The 18486-nt window shown below is 35.5% G+C and overlaps 4 protein-coding genes and 1 long non-coding RNA gene across 7 annotated transcripts; 2 read left to right on the forward strand and 3 right to left on the reverse strand.

Annotated features, from left to right (window-relative positions):
• Positions 1 to 229: 229 nt before the first annotated feature.
• On the forward strand, positions 230 to 4685 carry LOC123315491 (probable pathogenesis-related protein CaO19.6200). Its single transcript, XM_044901201.1, has 6 exons — positions 230 to 559; positions 1455 to 1874; positions 3199 to 3348; positions 3481 to 3613; positions 3755 to 3844; positions 3983 to 4685. Exons 2-6 carry the CDS (start codon positions 1545 to 1547, stop codon positions 4240 to 4242), a joined length of 963 nt encoding a protein of 320 aa, XP_044757136.1. The 5' UTR covers positions 230 to 559; positions 1455 to 1544; the 3' UTR covers positions 4243 to 4685.
• A 1678-nt stretch (positions 4686 to 6363) lies between these two features.
• LOC123315492 (39S ribosomal protein L46, mitochondrial) lies at positions 6364 to 7809 on the reverse strand. The gene is made up of 6 exons (XM_044901202.1): positions 7649 to 7809; positions 7406 to 7595; positions 7220 to 7353; positions 7023 to 7165; positions 6832 to 6963; positions 6364 to 6561 (listed from the first exon to the last, which is right to left on the reverse strand). The coding sequence occupies exons 1-6, from the start codon at positions 7704 to 7706 to the stop codon at positions 6418 to 6420; spliced, it is 801 nt and encodes a 266-aa protein (XP_044757137.1). The 5' UTR covers positions 7707 to 7809; the 3' UTR covers positions 6364 to 6417.
• Positions 7810 to 7856: 47 nt separating this feature from the next.
• Positions 7857 to 10129, forward strand: LOC123315490 (serine/threonine-protein kinase mos). 2 transcript variants are annotated; one of them, XR_006537961.1, is made up of 5 exons: positions 7857 to 8077; positions 8150 to 8400; positions 8980 to 9368; positions 9486 to 9664; positions 9924 to 10129. XR_006537961.1 is itself a non-coding variant. In XM_044901200.1 (5 exons), the coding sequence occupies exons 1-5, from the start codon at positions 7950 to 7952 to the stop codon at positions 10050 to 10052; spliced, it is 1050 nt and encodes a 349-aa protein (XP_044757135.1). In that variant the 5' UTR covers positions 7858 to 7949; the 3' UTR covers positions 10053 to 10129. The 2 variants fall into 2 exon arrangements, 1 of the variants encoding a protein (XP_044757135.1); XM_044901200.1 differs by having other exon boundaries at positions 7858 to 8077; positions 9512 to 9664.
• Positions 8423 to 10701, reverse strand: LOC123315493. Its single transcript, XM_044901204.1, has 2 exons — positions 10451 to 10701; positions 8423 to 8888 (listed from the first exon to the last, which is right to left on the reverse strand). Exons 1-2 carry the CDS (start codon positions 10541 to 10543, stop codon positions 8598 to 8600), a joined length of 384 nt encoding a protein of 127 aa, XP_044757139.1. The 5' UTR covers positions 10544 to 10701; the 3' UTR covers positions 8423 to 8597.
• A 1774-nt stretch (positions 10702 to 12475) lies between these two features.
• Positions 12476 to 14635, reverse strand: LOC123315094. 2 transcript variants are annotated; one of them, XR_006537917.1, is made up of 3 exons: positions 14246 to 14260; positions 13733 to 14179; positions 12476 to 12993 (listed from the first exon to the last, which is right to left on the reverse strand). It is a non-coding gene; the product is annotated as an uncharacterized LOC123315094 (long non-coding RNA). The 2 variants fall into 2 exon arrangements; XR_006537916.1 differs by having other exon boundaries at positions 13733 to 14635.
• Positions 14636 to 18486: the final 3851 nt, after the last annotated feature.

Consider the following 18486-nt stretch of genomic DNA (forward strand, 5'->3'; position numbering starts at 1 on the left):
CAAGGTTTGCCATTCGAAGACGCATTTTTCACCCTCATGAAACACCCTATAGGGCTAACTTTTCGATACAATATTACGCCATATCTCTTGCAGATGCGAGAGTCGATTTCCCATCAATTTTTCCCCGAAAATAGCAGTTATCTTTCTCGTCACGTTGCGTATCTCGCGAAAAGTGCGAAAATATCGATGTAGGGGCGCATGCACAGCGGCGTCCTGGAGGATGGACCATTGCCGAAATGGCAGAGTGCCTCGTGTACCTCATGGTTTCAGACATGACCCCTTCACGACTAAAAACATCCCTCAACATTCTTACTCTCTGACCAACGGAAAACATCGCTAAACTTTTCTCTTCCACGAACTTTCTCTCGAAAAACCCGACAGAAATTCGGTCCGTAGAACAAGTGCGTCGTTGTTTGTGAAAAGTGAACACAAAATTTCATCAGTACTGAATGAAATCGGTGGTTTTGAGTAAACCGAAGAAATTATGAGATATTGAATATGAATATCTAGCTGAATCTTGAGGAAAGTACTGCTGATCGTCCACTCTTCAAAAATATCTGTAAGTCGAGGAAACTCCTCGTGGAGAACTCTCGATATGAGTATTTACATGGTTGTTTATTTCTCTCTGATGCAGCAAAAATCTTCATTTCACGTTTCGTATTCTCAATCATAGAAAACAATACAGAAAAATAATCAAAAAATTGTAAAATGTCTATTGAACAATGCGTCATTCAGAATTCCAGAAAAATCATGAGATTTTTCATTATATCTATTCATGTGTACAACTAATAAAATTAACAGTACATTATGTTGAAAAAATAATATTGATTTCCTGAAAACAGATGAAAATTGGACACTTCTATCTCAAAAACATAGTTACCTGTATCAGTCAGGTGCAATGAAATGCTATAATAAATATTTAATCCTCCATTATTCTCTTAAAAAATGACTGTTTAAAATTTTAATGAGGAATTAAATCTGAATGGAATGTCCTGCGAACTTTTTTTGCAGATTTTTTTTTCTCGAGAAGGTGATGCTGTTTTACTTAGTATCGCGAGGATAGATTCTTCTATCACCTTTCGTGAAGTTCTTCACTGAGAATAAATACAATAATACGATATCGATTCCTCAGCTTTTAGCATAAAGAACCTTCTGGGTGTCATATAAGAAAGGTGGAAATCGATTGAAAGCCTCCCCCTAACAATTTTCTTGATAGAAATATACAATTTTATATGCAAATGCCCTAGGCGCTCCGCGAGACTTTTATGGATTTTTTCTGTATAGTTTACTAGGCCACCCATTTATTTTGTTTACATCGCTGACAACTGATGCGTTTGCCTACGTTTGATGACAAAACGGAACCCAAATCATGAACGTATACATAGACAACAAATGAAAGAATTCCCAATCCGAGAGTGAATTGAAGCGCTGTCTGAAACCGCCTTCATTTCTAGATAAAAATGACAATCCGTCAACAATCGAACATATGCCCAAGATAATCAGGAACTCCTTCCAACCCCTTCTTCATAATGTGATCCTAAGAAATGGAAATACCAAGGATCTCTTCGCAAGCTTCCATCTGTCCCCCAACTATACAAGTGACGCCGTTCAAACCCAACAGGACAGGTACCTTCAGTCAACGCCTTCTGAACCAGCACAACAACTATGAACCTACCTTCGCCATCTTACCCACCACGCCAAACTACCAGCCCAGCAGGAAGAGGGAGGAGGCGGAGGCTCTGCAGAACCTGCGGAGGAAATTCAGGGCCGTCAAGATTCTGGAGGCCAACAGGCCGGAGCCGCCGGTACCCCCATTCTCGAACAACAACCTTTCGCCGACCGACGTGGACAACAGGCCTAATCTCCTACAAAAAGTGAGTAAGAAAGATGTAGAGTCACTCCATAATCTTTGATTATAGAGTTATGTTAGGCTAACTCCATAGACTAATCACACTTTGTCTATGGCTCTATGACCTTTGGTCATCCATAGACTAAACACACTATGTCTATGGCTAACTCTATGACCTTTGGTCATTAGTGTTCTGTGTATGCCATCGACAAATGCAACCATAGACAAATAATCCCGCAACCGTTCGGTCTTGACGAATTTTTAACAGCATTTTCCCTTACATAACTTCGCTGGTTGAGTGTAGGCGATACTGGTCAACCCCATTCCAAACAAAGCGAATGAACAATGAATATTCTTAGGCTGTTATATGCAAATGGCTCGACGAATTACGCCTCGCTCGCCCCAAAATGATATCTCGGCAAAATTCACCGCGCGTCGCAAGATAAAGCAACCCCCAAGCACGTTTTCTTCCACCCTCGGACCCCCAACAAATCTCTCCCGTAGACAGTTAGATATTTATCTTGGTGGAAAATTGCTCCAACTCGAAACACAAATCGTTACCTACACCTTATTTATGGCATAATAAACTCGCGTCGGAAAGGTCAAGGGCACCTCTCCCTCTCCAATTTGTACTTTTTAGCCAAATGAAAAGGGGCTTCAGTCAGCCACGCCGAGCAGCGCGTGTTTGGGATTGAAAGGAAAAAGGGATCTTTCCATCTATAATTATCCTAGTAATGGAAAAAACGTATCCAACAGGATGTCTTTCATCATTAGGTTAATAATGGCTATGTCATTGTATTACGATTGTCTATGGTTCTTATACAATGGCTATGTGGATGAGGGATGAGGCGGCAAAACCCAAATTTTCTCCAACGTGGGGATGATGTAGCATATTCACGTGATACCGATAAAGGCGGTGTTCAAAATAATAAACCAGTTCATTGAATTTCATGCCACGAACTTGATATCACTCTGTCGGTGCTTACTTCGTATCTACAAACGGAAAAGTTAATTGCACAATGGCGTGCAATGAAATTGGCGCTTTTCAAATCCGTTGTGCATAATGAATAGTGGGGCTGACCGTGAAGGAAATGAAACAATTAAATCTCCCGATGAAAATCCATAATTTAGAAACCTATAGTACAATCATTTCCTCTTTAAAAGAAACTTACTCTAAGTTATACTAATATTTCTGTTTTTATTTCACTGTCGTATTGAAAAGACCTAAAGCTTTTTTACCTTTAGTGTTCGAAGGTTTGTTTAATGCCTTATGTAATGTTTTATAATCATTTCAATGATTATATCAAGAATAAACTAATTTTGAATTAAATTTCATTCATTTCTACCAGATTCTTCATAACAGACCTATGAGCATGGTGTTAGACATATCAGATCTGAGAACAGCTTGGCAAGACAGTGATTTCATAAGCGAATGCCTCTGTTGGCATAACGTTTACAGGCAAAGGCATAATTCTCCCACCCTAACAATGTCAGCTCAGGTAAGTTGAAAATCAGGGAATTTTAATAATAATTAAACCCCGTCCATCTCCACAATCCCTTGCCACATACTCTCTTATGAAATTATTTAGTTTCTACCAGTGTTGTTAATTTTGCTTCTCTTGATTTCCCAGCTATGCCATCTGGCGCAAACTTGGGCAAATCATTTGGCTCATACGAATCGATTTTACTACAGGAACGACAAGGATATAGGGCAAAACCTATTTTGCAAGCTATCGAACGGTGTGGACAGTACGGACATTTCAGGTCAGTGTTTTATTGAAGAACAAAAATCCACACAACGTTTCAATAGAAAATTTTACATGCTATGCTATGCTCATTTGGACAAGTTTACTTAGTTTGTATCTCGACCGCAGTTCTAGGAAATGATTTGGAAATATTTTTCAGGCCAAGAAGTAGCGAATTATTGGTATCGCGCAGTGAAACAGTACGACTATGGGAAAGAACCAGACGTGTTACACACAAATGTAAATTCCGGTAAGTTTTTACAGATTCTAAATGTGGCTGATTCGCATCCGCCATTCCAAACCCCGAGCGCATCCGCCATCCTGAACTGTTAGTGCATCCACCTTCCAGCGCATCCACCATATTCTGATTCTCCCGACTTTTTCTCAGGCCACTTCACGCAGCTGGTTTGGGCCGGTTCCAGGAGGTTCGGCATCGGAAAGGCGAGGTCCAGGACCGGTAAAGTTGTCGTGGTTGCCCATTACCACCCTCCCGGCAACATATCCGGGCATTACTTGCAGAACGTATTCCCGCCCTGCATGGAATTTCCCAACATAACCGGAAGCAGACTGTTACGCTCCAGATTCAAGATGACGAGCGACAGTACGGGGTCCCGTTCTACCACCAGCGACACGTCGGAAGTATCTTGAGATGGGGCGAATTGAAATGATGTGCCGTCCAGAGCCGCGAAATCACTGTTGTCTTTGAACAATGGCTAAACGATGGAACTTTATTGTTTTTAGACGATTTTCGGTTGTTATACTCTACACTTCCAGTTTTAGAATGAGATTCGTCGAAAAATATCAACGAATCCATCTCGAAATTCATAGATTTTCGTCTTAATCAAGAAACAAATGAATTTAAAGAATTGTTGTCACTGAACTTGAAGTTTTCGGAAAGTAACCAAACATGTTGCTCAATATTACCCCGAATCTTTTATTCACAACGAGCGTTGAAAAAAATTATTCGTGAAATTGGCGTATGTTCTGTGCCTAAACGTACTGCTTGTAGCCTCTTTGGCTACTTGCTAGTGTTCTGTGCTAGACCAAAGAGTACCATTATCAGTGTTCTGTGAGCATCAACCATAGACCTATAGATATGTCTATGGAATCAACCACAGAACACTAATATAGGCTGTGGTCCGTATATACACTTTGGTTACTTCTGGTTAGTAAGTGGGCGGTCCGTATATGTCGAATTCCTGACAATTTGGTTCAATATCAGTCACCAGAGTAACCGCTCTGGTAACTTGCGGTTACCAAATGTGTATATACGGACCATACGCATAGGTTGATACTTTGTCTTTGGTTAGACCATAGACCTATGGAAATAAAAAATAATCTATGGGCTAGACGCTACTTTCCAAGAGAATCTTCCTCTTTGCTACTTTCAAGCACAGAACATTTACCTTTTAAACAGCGATCTCAATAGGGAATTAATAATGAATTCCATACCTTAATTGAAGAGGAATTGCTCTGAACGTCTGTTACATATTCTTATGATGCTGTAATGAACCTGATCAAATATTTGTATCTCTTGACCTAACCATCGGCATTCATTCAAACATCATACATTATTCACTTCAAGCTATCAAATTCACATAGTATTTCATTCAAATCAAAATCAAATGCAGTTAAAGATATAAACGTTTCGAGGGTAGAGAAGCAAACTTTTTCATCTACTTCCAAATATTCAATGCTGGTTCGAATAAAACAAAGCCTAAATATAATGAATCTTCCAAATAGACAGCTTCCTAGGATTTCTCGATGAATAAGCTCAAATTATAGGAAAAAACTAACAATTTCGGCGCTTCATTGTAGAAATTCGTTTTGACTGATGTACATTTAAAAAAAAATGGAGATGTGTTGTATACTTTTTGTGGCATTGTTACATGGGCTCGACACAAGAAGCGCAGTTTTATGTTCATTTAAGGGAGTTTGCAGTTGTTCTACCGTAATCTAACCAAACTTCTGTAATTTTTTTCGCCAAAATCAATTCTGAATCAGAAGCTCTTCTTGTCTCCAGTTCTGAATTAGAATTTTATAACCCAGTAGTTTTGGCATTTTCAACAATCATAATACGTAAGGTTTATACTCAATGAAAGTGTGATTTTTGTGATATCTTATAAAACTAGTCCATTAGAGTTAGAATCTCGATGCACCTTTTGTTTTCATATCATTGCACATAAGCTATGTGTTGATCATTTGTGTCGAATTAGCTGTGGCCTGAATTTCTTGTGATATCTGTACTAATTTTACCTTCATAAAAAAATCAATCTTCCGTAGGGGACTGCTGACTTTTATGAAAAAATTATTCAAAGTTAGAATGTTAGGAAATTTTAAAAAAATTCTGTGAATTCGTCGTGAAAAAATGCATCATCGCTCTTTTTCTCTACTGTAAGTCTTTTTTAATCTGTACGCAATCTGTAACGTCTTCATATCAAGTGGAGTTTCGGAAAAAATGCATGATTGTTTCATCTGCACTTTTCTGAACGTTGTCAATCATGACTGGTAGGCTGTGAATTCCACCGATAGAACTTTGAGAGTTGGTAACACTGAAGGGTAACTTGTGCTTTGAGAAATGGCAATCAAAAATTTTTTTCATATAATATTTTCAAACATTATTAATATTGCATATAAAGAATATCAAATATGTTGTTGAAATTATTTGTCAGTGAGTTTTATTTTAACTTTGATAGGCTATGGAAAAATTGTTATTGTTGAAAGGCATAAAAATTTATATAAGGTGTTGTAAAGTGAAATAAAAAATGCTTGAATAGAAAATTGGCTCTATTTCTTCATCACAGAACAATCGTCCCTTCTATACTATTCGTCTATCAACATTTCTCTAACACTTTTACTGTATCCTGCAGGCAATGTTTTGGACAATTCATTTCTGTCCAACCATTTGTGATTCAAATTTTTATTTTCAATTTGTCCTTTTAGATGGCGAGCAAAATATATGAAGATCTAAAACAGACAATACTTCTTCCTTTTTTTTTCCTAATTTTTTCTACATTAACCTCAAAAAAGTCTGATTTGCAAATATTTGACATATTATGTTCATTAATAGTTTATTTGTCATATTTGAATCTTAAAATGATATTTCCATGTAGAAAATTGATTTTTCACCGTCCCAACCTAGAGAACGTAACCGTCCTAACCTAACTTGAATTCGTTTCAATTTTTGAGGTTAGGAATCTAAGCTTAATGATAAAAACTTATAATGGATAATTTTACCTTAGCTCCTTCTATTCCAGTATCTCTTATTTCTTTGGGATATCTGTATTTATAGAACCCTGCTGGTGCATTACTGTAAATTTGCGTCTTTACCTTGTCCCCGACACTTTCTTTTAGAATTCTTTCAGCAGTCTAAAATCGAAAGGATCATGTTCCAAGTTGACTAAACAGTATGCACTATAGTAGTATACCTGTCTTAACGTTTCACCTTCTTTCCATTTACCTTGAGGAAGAATAGTGAAATTTCTACCACCTATTTGTTGATCAACTAATAACACTAAATGCTTATCCAATTTTCTATTTAGGGATTTAACGTTGTTCTTAGTGTCATCAACTGAAAAGATTCAACGCCTGTATAAAAGAAGCAAAATGACTTTTTTCAGAATACCTGTTGTTCTACTGGCAAATTTAAATTTGGAAGCTTCTTCTAAGGAAGCATCAATAAAATCTTGGACAGTTTGTTTGAGAGTTATTTCACTGTCTATATCGCCACCACCAGCCTTCAGCGCCTCTTCTTGTTTCCTACAAAACTATAGTATTGAGGAATACTTCAAATATTCAAAACAGATCTTACATCTCTGCTTCGTTTCGTAGCTCGATATCGTTTCTCAAGCTATTTCTGAATTCTAAATCGGCCAGGTATTCTTGGTATTCTTTTTCTATTTCGTTAGGTTCGGGGGCTATCACTGGTTTTCTTTCGAGGCATACTGCTGCCACTATATCCCATTTTTGTTTCGGGAGACCAGTTGTAGTGCTATATTTCACTGAATATGTGAATGTTAATTTGGGAAACTGTTCAAATTGTTTGAAATCTTACCATTATTTGATATCCTGTTTATACATTGAAACGCTTTGGTAGATATAGAAAATATCATATTTATAAATTAAAAAATTCCAAATTATAGTTCGAAAAGTGAGGTTAAACTGTTTTTGACATTTGTCATCGAGTGGAATTCTTTTTCCTTTTCACACATGGCTACATCAGATCGAAAAGCATTTTTTATTCATATCACAATATGAGAAACACATTTTTCGTCGATATGAACAGTTCTTGAAGATAAATAAAGAGATTTATGTACATACTATGTAGTCAGAAGCGTTTTTGATAAATTTTCCAAATGGCTACACCAAAATCGATCAAATCAGTAGCGGTATCATTGGTGAAAAATACTTTATCACCCAGAAACCCCGCTTTTTTAGAAGTCCCTTCACCAAAATTCTTAAGTACTCCTGAAAAACGCATCAGGTGAATGTTAATACTAGTTGTTTACTTCATGTAACAATCTTTATTTTTCTGTATTTTGTATTTCTCTTTTAGATCACCCGTTTCGCGAAAATGTTTGAATTTTTCACCATCACAAAACGGCCAAAATTTAAATGCTCTCAGTACAAGAAGCTCCAATTTATTGTTCGTGCCAGATAACTCGAAAAACAACTGTAAAAAGAGTATACTCATCGATACTCCAACCAAATCAGATTTGATGAAAAATGGCCTGACGGGCAGAAAAACAGTGATGGATATATTGGGAAAAGGTTCTTTCGGTACTGTTGTGAAGGGTTCTTATAGGAGTAAGTTTATAAAACGGTAAAATAAGAATATGAAAAACACACGCATAAACTTTATTGCATAATGATACATCAGACTAAAGTTATGATAAAATACAGAATAAATAGATACAATACTAAAAATGACAGATGGTTTTTAATACAACGGGATATGAAAAGACAATTTTGTCAAGCCTGCCAAGGAATGGACAGGAAAGGCTTCATTTTTTCGTGACATTCAAAACGTTATTATTATTCGTACATACTTTACAAATATTACACTCATCATGTTCATATTTCGTTGAATATTTTTCTTTTGAGAATTCAAGTTCATTCGAAGATTTCAATTTCAAATGTCCAGAAGCAATTTTTCCTGCGGCAAAAACTAAAGTTGTAATGATACCAGTCAGACCAGTAAGGATCATGGCTATAGTCACTGCTAAATAAGTGGGTATGACGAAAACCAATAATCCTAGGATTCTGTTCAATTTCAAAACGTCATATTTCGTAATCTGAAAACAAGGACAAACATTGAACAATACTATTATCTAGTGCTTATGCTGATTAATTCTGAATTAATCTTTGAGGGTTCTTTTCTTGCAGATTCCCTGGTTGCTGTGAAGATAACCAAAGGCAACGAAAAATGTCCATCTGATGTTCACGCCAAAGGACTACGACACGAAAATATTGTCCAGGTATTGGACATAATCATGAAACCTAAAGCAGAATACGCTATTGTGATAATGGAGTATCTGGAAGGATCCAAAAATCTCCAATCCGTTATAGATAGTTATAGCTCTGATATAAGCGAGGAAATAAAGAAGAAATTCATCCAACAGATCTGTCTGGGACTACAGTTTTGCCACTTGAATGGAATATTACATTTGGATCTCAAACCCAAGAACATCCTGGTATTACCGAATGATCAGTGTAAAATATGCGACTTTGGCAACTCCTGTAAGGTAGAAAACACGAAGAATTACATCTATCAGGTAAAATTTTGAATTAAACACCGATAAATTCACAAAGATCGAGGATTTGAGCAACTTTTAAGGAAAAAAGAGATACTCAAGCAAGTCGATATTAAAAATTATGAATTTTTTTTCAAGAAGCCCAGAAGAAAACTGTTTTTTAGGGAACTGTGGCTTACGCTGCTCCAGAACTACTTCGAGGGCATGAACCTACAGAAAAATGTGATTTATACTCGCTGGGCATAACCATTTGGCAGTTGGAATACAAGAAAAATCCCTACGAAAATTGGAGTAGTTCAAAATGTTTAGTTTACAACGTGAGTAGTCATATTTTTTTAGATTTATTCACAATTGGACAGATTTCAGGGAAAATAAAAATTTTTGAATTTCTTGTTGTCTTGTTGAATGTCCAAAGAATCGAAAAGGTTCCACTAGCTTTAAAATCATTGATCAGAATCGAATCGAAATGAATCAATACGTGTAAAATATTATTCGGCATGATACAGAAGTGAAATCGAAAATTCTTATTCCCATAAGTTTCAAACGAGTCGATTTACTCAAGATAATTTTTTCCAGGTTGTCAAGTATAATGTTCGCCCGGTATATGAACATCGGAACGATGTCATAACAAAAATCTTCGTGAATTGTTGGAGCGAAAATCCTTTCTGTAGGCCAGAATTGAAAAATATTCTGAGGATGCTGTGATTGCTTATTTCTCCATATGGTGGATTATTTGTTTTAAAACACGAATTTTATTAAATTAAATAAAGAATAAAAGTCTTTAATTAATTTCACACTTGGAATTTAACCCAAATTCACCAACAGCTATTAAATTTCTATAATAAGAATATTATTTTACCAAATGTTTCAGCGAATGCATTTGGATATAAACGATGTTTAGGCAAAATTAACTACGTACTTGAATTTTTCAATGCAATTTTACATTTGTTTATAACAGTATGGATTTGATTTTGAAAAGTGTTAACAAAAACATCACCATATCGATTTTGCTTCCGAAGATTTCATCACTATATGCAGGAGTATGATGAAGATTTATAAATACATACAAATAAAAACACTAACGTTATATTAAAACTACTCACGAAATAACTTATGGCGTCGAAATATCTCTCCATTTCGTTTCGAACTGAAATTGTCTGAACAGGCATTACAAATGGTGAAATTACTATCTGCATAATGTCTGACAAAATATAAATCCTTTCTCAATCAAAAGGATGATGTTGAAAATGAAATTATACACAAGTGAACAATGGCCTATTTTTATTGTCATGAATTTTTCATCACCTTCTGTCTAGCTGTTTTTGGACTGGTTCCATTTACAGAATGTCGAGGGCACTTGCCTTTTAAAATGTACAGGGTGAGCTAATTTTTCTGACTATATATATTCACAGTTCAAGAAAATTGAAAAAAACAGTTTAAACTTAGTTTAACGATATGGTGTAGGAGAATAGAATTTCTTTTGAAAATTCAATATGGATTATAATTCGAATTTTGAATCATACTGGGAATTCTTTGGTTTTTCTGCTGAAAATTCATTTCGTTTTATATTCAAATCAAGAATACCTATAGATGTATATAGAAGATAAAGGTGAGATCATATGTAACTTCAATAAAATACAAACATATAGACACTCAATCATGAATTCTTTTCACCGTATATATTCAAACCTATATTTTAAAATTGCCGAAAATTGTTGCATCCCATATGAAAACAATGATGCATTTCGATATAAATATTCATAATCTTTTTCATTATTGATGGACCTGGATTAACATTGTTTCCTGGCAAAATTTTTGATATATAGAACACGTTGGTAAATAAGAACCACGCTATCATACAAAATGGAAATCTACCTTTGATTTGAATAAGATTTTACGCATGCAAAGGTAATTTAGAGAACTCTCTAAAGAAAAACCAAATATTAACGATCAAAGTTTCAACTCCGAATCCGTTTTATATGTCCTATTTCGAAGTTTTTGTTCGAGATGAGAAATTTTTCAGTACAGCACTGCAACGAAATTAGAATAAACGAATTGTTTATTTGCGTCCTGAATTAATTTTGAAGGAAATCAAATCAAATATTCATCGATTTCATTCGAAAATTAACTGAATCGAATAAACGAACAACTGATGGAGGAAAAGGATGTCAATTCATATAATATGGAATATCTATTCATGAACTAAACTAATGTAAACAGAAATTGAGTAGAAAATGAGAAGATTGAGCTTTCAAATCCTCCTTTTTCGAAAAAAGAGATATCTTTAGTGCTATTCAGATATATTTCAGACTAATCCTCTAGTGTTTATTCATTCGGGAAAGTGGTAAAATAAATAGAATGATAAAATACACAAATTTATTGTTGAAGAACATATTTGTGTGTAGTGAAATAAATAATTTGAAGTTATGTCATGACATAATGAAAATATTCATAAAAATACTTTGTCGAAATCACAGATAGAAAACAAAATTAAAATATTTACATAGAAATAAAACAACAACATTATACACTACTACAGTACACTTTCCAGATCTAGAAAATCAGGCAAGAAATTGTGGTCAAGGGTAAAAAGAGTCTAGAGCGTTATTAAGAAGTTTAATCATGATAAAGAAAGTTAAACCGAAAGTGAACATCAACATGTACCTCTTGCAGATCTTGGGCGTTTTATCTTTTTCTTCTTTGATGTACACAATATGGAATTGACGCTATAACAAAAATCATTCATGATCTTCGTGGAAAAATTCTACAAAGAAGCTAAGCTTAGAAAAAAATACTTACACCATGCATGGCCCTCTGCGTTGATGTAATCATTTTCATTCGAATTCAGAAAAACTCCAGTCGATTGGTTTAAAACTATGTTAGATTTTTCTGTTGATTAGGTATAGATATTGAATAAGTATGAAGCTTGAATTCATGGATTAAATGATCATTATAAAAAAGTTGAGAACACGTGGAATTATTTAAGGCATGTAGATATTTCTTCTTCTTTCAAGTGATGGCCTCAGTGAAGCTATACAAAAGATCATTTTAATCAATGAAGTATGCAATCATGAAAAAATTGAATTCATGTTTTGTTTTCGGTAGATAAGAGAATAAAGAGAACAAAATTGGACAAAATATATATTTCTTATTCAAAATTACACATTTGGAGTCTAAAATCTAAATATTCACAGGTATAAATAATAACTTTTGTATAAGTATCACAAATTTCAAAATATATAACGAATATATACATAAAGCATTCAGAAATTTCGTTGAGTCAAGTGAATCAATTGGTCAGAATATAAATGAGCAAACTTAATTTGATCATCGTATCAAGGTTTACTTTACAAGTCAAAAATTTTCAGAAATTGGGTCTGTTTCACAAAAAACATTTAAATTATCATCTTGAAAAGAGATGCTGCAGATAATTCTTTCAAATCAGAAAAGGAATTTCGTCTTTTTCAAGATGCATAAATGTTAATACAAGTACTATGGTTAAATTGACTAATTTTTGAATCATTTGGAAAACACCTCCCGAATTGCATTCTAAATATGTCATAAAATGAAAAATACAGAAGAAGCTTACTCTATATACAGTAAATAAGAACACGAAATTTACAGCAAAACGTTGTACCAGAGGTATCTGGAATTAAAAACATCACATAAATTCTGAATACACTCGATAATTCGAATAATATCAATATAAATAAAAAATGGAAGCATTGTGACATCACAGTTTGGTCAAACTTATTTACAATTTGTTCAATGATGCTTGAGGTATCATTCAAAAAAGGTAATGTATTGAGAAGAAATTTTTGCAGAAATATCTATTATAATTCCGGTAGACAGCATAAGCCGGACGAGGAAATAAAGTAAGAGGCGTAGCTACATACAGAAATAATGAAAGCACGTAAAAAAATCCCAATAGAAAAATTATATGTAGTATGATAATTATACATGCTGAGATTGCGAAGATACTGATGATATTCAGTCTTCTGAAAATCTAAAAAGATGATGAAGTATAAAAATATTGAAGAATTAAGGTTAGAGTAGAGGTTCTCGTTATTTTTTACTATAAAAATTCAACCTTTCGAAATTGATTGTATTTGAGTTTGATTAAGGAATTATAGAAGAAGTATGAGACTGAAGAAAACATAATTACTTAAATAAAAAACTGAATTAAGGAATTATAGAAGAAGTATGAGATTGAAGAAAACATAATTACTTAAATAAAAAACTGAATTAAGGAATTATAGAAGAAGTATGAGACTGAAGAAAATATAATTACTTAAATAAAAAACTATCTTGAAAGATATACGGAATAAGAAATGGAAAACTTATAAAATAACAATTTTTAGGTGGAAAATAGAAGAAAAACTTACATAATCCATAGTGAGCTTATATTTTTTTCCTATTTTTTGATTTGAACTATCGTTTCAGCCTCAGATTTTCATTGTACTGTTACAATATTTCAGACAATTCTCTGCACATGTGATTTTCTGTACGTACCATATGATCAAGAATTTATATATTTTATATGAAACGTAGAGGACATAAAAGACGATAAATACCATAGAATAGCCAGCATCTTTTCTGGCCTCTGCATGCTCCCGAGGAAATAAACGATATTTTTTTCGTAATATGTGTTTGAATTTTCTGGCCTTTAAAATTCTTGAGTCTTGGAGTATAACATACGGATATCTGCAAATTTTTTCGGTTGTCTCCTCGTTCGTCCCTGTTGGCTACGTTCCACGTCAATTTTCCCGTGAATTGCGAAGCTTTACACGAACATCCCTGAAGTGTCTCGAACAGAAGCTAGGTCTGGTTATCTAAAGTGTCGGGAATAATGTTGCCTCATACTCATCTTGCTGAATGGGAAAAATGAAAGAACTTACAGAAACCTCAGCTCCAATTATACCACTAAAATATAAATTTAATTGGAGGTCGTTTCAATGCATTTCCCGATCCCGGGCGCGGTTGTCGTTCCGGAGTTTTCTCCTCAAAATTACGGAAAGCATTTCCATTAAAATTTCGAGAGGATTATATTGACAGAGACAATTCACATGCAATAAACCCAGTTCTTGAGAAACATTTCATCATTGGCAAGGCGTGCCATTTTGGTTTCGTCAGATATGTTCACGTTTTTTTGATATTAGAGATGGACTTCACTGTTCTCGAAAATATCGTTGAAATCACAGAAATAATCGAAGTCCACTGGCGTATTGGCAGTTGTAGGATCGCCAAGGAGTTAGAGATCGATCATGAAACATTTTCAAACCGTTTGCACAAAGTTGGAGTTGTAAAAAAGCTAGATGTTTGAGCGCCACACCAATTGACATAAGAAACATAAAGGATCGAATATCCACCCATAGAATGTTGGCCAAACGACATATTTCTTAAACTAGGTGTGACAACTGGTGACATACGACAGCAATGTACGAAAACCACAGTGGTCAAAGAACCAAAGAAGGTGAATCAGCTCAAACTGTGGGCAAAACAGTTCTTACCTCCAGGAAGATTCTGTGGTTATTTGGTGGGGCTGAAAAGGAATTGTCAGTTGCTTCTGTATGGCCAGATACTGAATTCAGATCTCTGCTGTCATCGATTTGACCGTTTCAAGCTAGAGATAGACCAGAAACGACAGGCATTGGCCAACAGGTGTTGTTTTCTATTAGCCCAACGCCATAGAAACTCCAGGAGCATGAGAAATTTCGATGAATTCGAACTAGAGTCTGGAACTTGCACCTTGTTTTTCTTATTAAGTGAATAAGAAATTGAAATCAAAACAAATTGCCAATAGAGATCAAGTGTTCTATTAGATGAGAAGTAGGTATGAAGTTACCTTCAAAATGACAACAAATCATGGAACAAAACGATACATCTTCGATCTGACAATCCGAAATATGTCAAATAAGGTCGGAAAAATGACGGTTTTCTTTTCCTTTCGGACTTGGCAACGTGGCACCCGGAAAAACCCCCAGTCTTCTCGCTAGAGCGATCACGAAAGTTGGGAGAAATCGCAACCGCAGTTTTCCATTCGGAAAAGCTCTCTCGCATAATATCTACGTGTTCGAAAGCGGGGTTTATTTCAGCGGAAAATGAAAAAGCTCTTTTTCGATCCCGTCTCGTTAAAACTGCTGCAGTTTTGTAACTGAGCACTTGAACCGGTTCGGTACTGGATGGGATGGAGGGGGAGGGTTTTAGGTCTGGTAAATTTGGGAAAATCACGACGTTTCACTCCTGAAACAGAAGCCCAAATCCAGAATGATTCATTCGAAGTATCAGGTGATGATAAACGAGCGTAGGACCATTTACACAATTGTAATAGTCTCTCTAATAGAAGTATAACAACTAACACAAAATAAAGAGGCAAATCATCGAGAAACAAGTTCATGGCAACTTACAATGAGTGTCAAACTGAACCATGAAGAACGATGATGCTACAATTCTCTACTTATGGTATTCGACAATCTAAAAACTGGAAATTACGAATATGAAGGGTATAAATGAATAGTTGCGAGAAAAATTGATTCCCTGTAGAAAAATACTGTGGGTGCAGTTGAAAACTGAGATCTTGGAGTGCTTCTTTATTCATTTTCCAACATACAAAAATGTTATTTTCGCATTTCGAAGTTTAATCCGATAAAAAAGGTGGATCAAGATTCATTCTCTTCATTATTTATTTTAAACTTCCATTGGTCCCAAGGTAGATGGTCTGTAAAGGGGTTAAACTCCAGGGTTGGCATTTTTAATTGGACGCTAAAAAATTCAGGTCGTGCCGACGCCTAAAAGACGTCGACGTCGAGCGTCGATCAAGATGTAAATGCGACTGCTTAAAATTCATTGTATTCCGAAACGTGCTTTTGCAAGCCAGATACGTAAGGGCTGGTTAAGGTTAGGGCGTCGTATTCTGGTTATGAGCCAATTAACATATCATTTCGATGTTTTGCTCGTTACTCGAGGTCCTGCTGGCTTTTCGAGTGCCTCCGTTCTCTCTCTCTCAACTTCATAATACTCCCTGATTGGCATCTAAAGGTTCATCCCAACCGCCCTCTGGGGCGACGGTGGTTTGCACCGCCACATCTGGATTTTAACGTATACGAGTTGCTTTCCAAGCAAGGAAAGATCACTACGAGGATGTGTTGAAAAATTCTTAGCCTACTGTAGAACCAGACAAAATTTCAATGTCAAAATATTTTATTACTCAACTTATTCTCCTCTTAATTGGATACATTCATTACAGCAAAGCTGCAACGTCTCTAGACCTTTCAAAAAAAATGTTTCTTCTTGCTCTGCAAACCAGACCTCCACAGCTTTTATTACCTCCTCGTTGGAAGAAAATTCACGATCTTTTAAACTTTTTTTCAGTTGAGGAAAGAGATGATAGTCGGATGGAGTCAAGTCTGGTGAATAAGGGTGTTGTTCTAGTAATTCAAACCTTAAATCACGAATTTTTTTGCATGGCAACATGAGATTTGTGTGCAGGGGCGTTGTCCTGCCAAAACAAAACACCTTTGGATAGATTTCCGCGTCTTTTCTCTTTAATTTTTTCCCGCAGAGTGATCAGTAATGTCGAATAGTAATCTAGGGTTATTGTTCTACCCTTATCCAAAAAATCAATCATGATTACTCCATGGCAATCCCAAAAAACTGAAGCAAGAACTTTTCCAGCAGATTTTTGGACACGAAACTTCTTAGGTCTTGGAGAACCAAAGTGTCGCCATTCCTTCGATTGTTGCTTTGTTTCTGGATCGTAGAAATGTACCCAAGTCTCATCCATAGTAACAATTCGGTTTAAGAAGCGTTCGAGCACAGATCGAACGCGATGCTTCTACCATTGCACGCTTTTGGTCAACATTCAAACATCTGGGGATCCATTTTGAAGCAATTTTTCTCATGTCCAAATTGACGTGAACTATATGATGAACGCGTTCGTATGAAATATTCAGTGCTTCAGATATCCGTTTTAGCCCAATTCGACGATCAGACAAAATCATGTCATGAACTGCATCGATATTCATCTATGTCGATATTTTCGGGGACTGACACAGAAACTGACCTTCTCGATCGGTCATCATCTCCAATGGAAAATTTACCTCTTTTGAAGCTTGCAGTCCAATTTTTCACGGTCGCATACGAAGGACATTGATCACCAAGGGTATTAAGCATATCTTCGTAAATCTGCTAACCTCTTAACCCTTTTAAATACAGGTACTTGATGATGGCTCGATACTCCAATTTTTCATCTTCTTTCATTTAATTTATTGCGTAACTCTGGTTTACTTTTTTGACCTAAAACTTCACACTGACACTTCTAATGAGTTATTGTTCGTTGCTATGGTAACGCAATATTTTTTTTATGCATGGAACTGGTCTAGGCTAACATCCTCGTATAATGAAATAAATACATTGCTCTTCGCTCTGTAAACTAGAAACTGGTGCAACGTTTCTGGTCCAAACGGCACTCATCAGGCCAGAAGCGGTAAATCTCCTGAATGCTGTTTATTCTGATGGCTGCCGGCGTTCTGATCCGTTTCAATTACATAATACAACCCAAATTACGGAAGTTATATTTAGATCTCAGTTTCTGAATCCTGATGAGCCTTTTATCGTTCAGATTGAAGCTGCCGCGCCCCGAAAATGCGAAAATTAAAGGATGCCTTTATCTGGCCCTAATCACGCTCTCCATTGTCGATGATTGTATATAGGGTGTTCGGATTGATCAGTTTGTTGACAATCTCTGGGATGTTATCTCAATTAGACCCTCTCTATGAAAATATTGAATAGATTTTGAACTACGTAGTCTCTTTTTTATGTTGAGGTTAAGATTGAGCAAGAATCGTTGTGACAGCCTGAATTTTGCACATATTTGATCTGTTTTATTCATAGAAATACCATGACTTGACAAGGACAGATCCGAGAATATTTCAAGAATGATTTCAATTTCTATGGATTGAAATGATGTCTAAGGGCATGACTTTTCTATGGGTTTCTATGACGCACTGTTCCTTCAATTCAGGTCGAAAAAGTCTCTATTATTCATTCTTTTGAAAGTAATCGAACAAATTAAATTCATTTAGGCCTTTCACCTTCGAATGAATTTTGACTACATAAATGGTGAATAAGTATCTGTCAA

This window comes from Coccinella septempunctata, chromosome 6, assembly GCF_907165205.1.
Source record: "Coccinella septempunctata chromosome 6, icCocSept1.1, whole genome shotgun sequence".
NCBI classification, from domain to species: Eukaryota; Metazoa; Arthropoda; class Insecta; order Coleoptera; family Coccinellidae; genus Coccinella; species Coccinella septempunctata.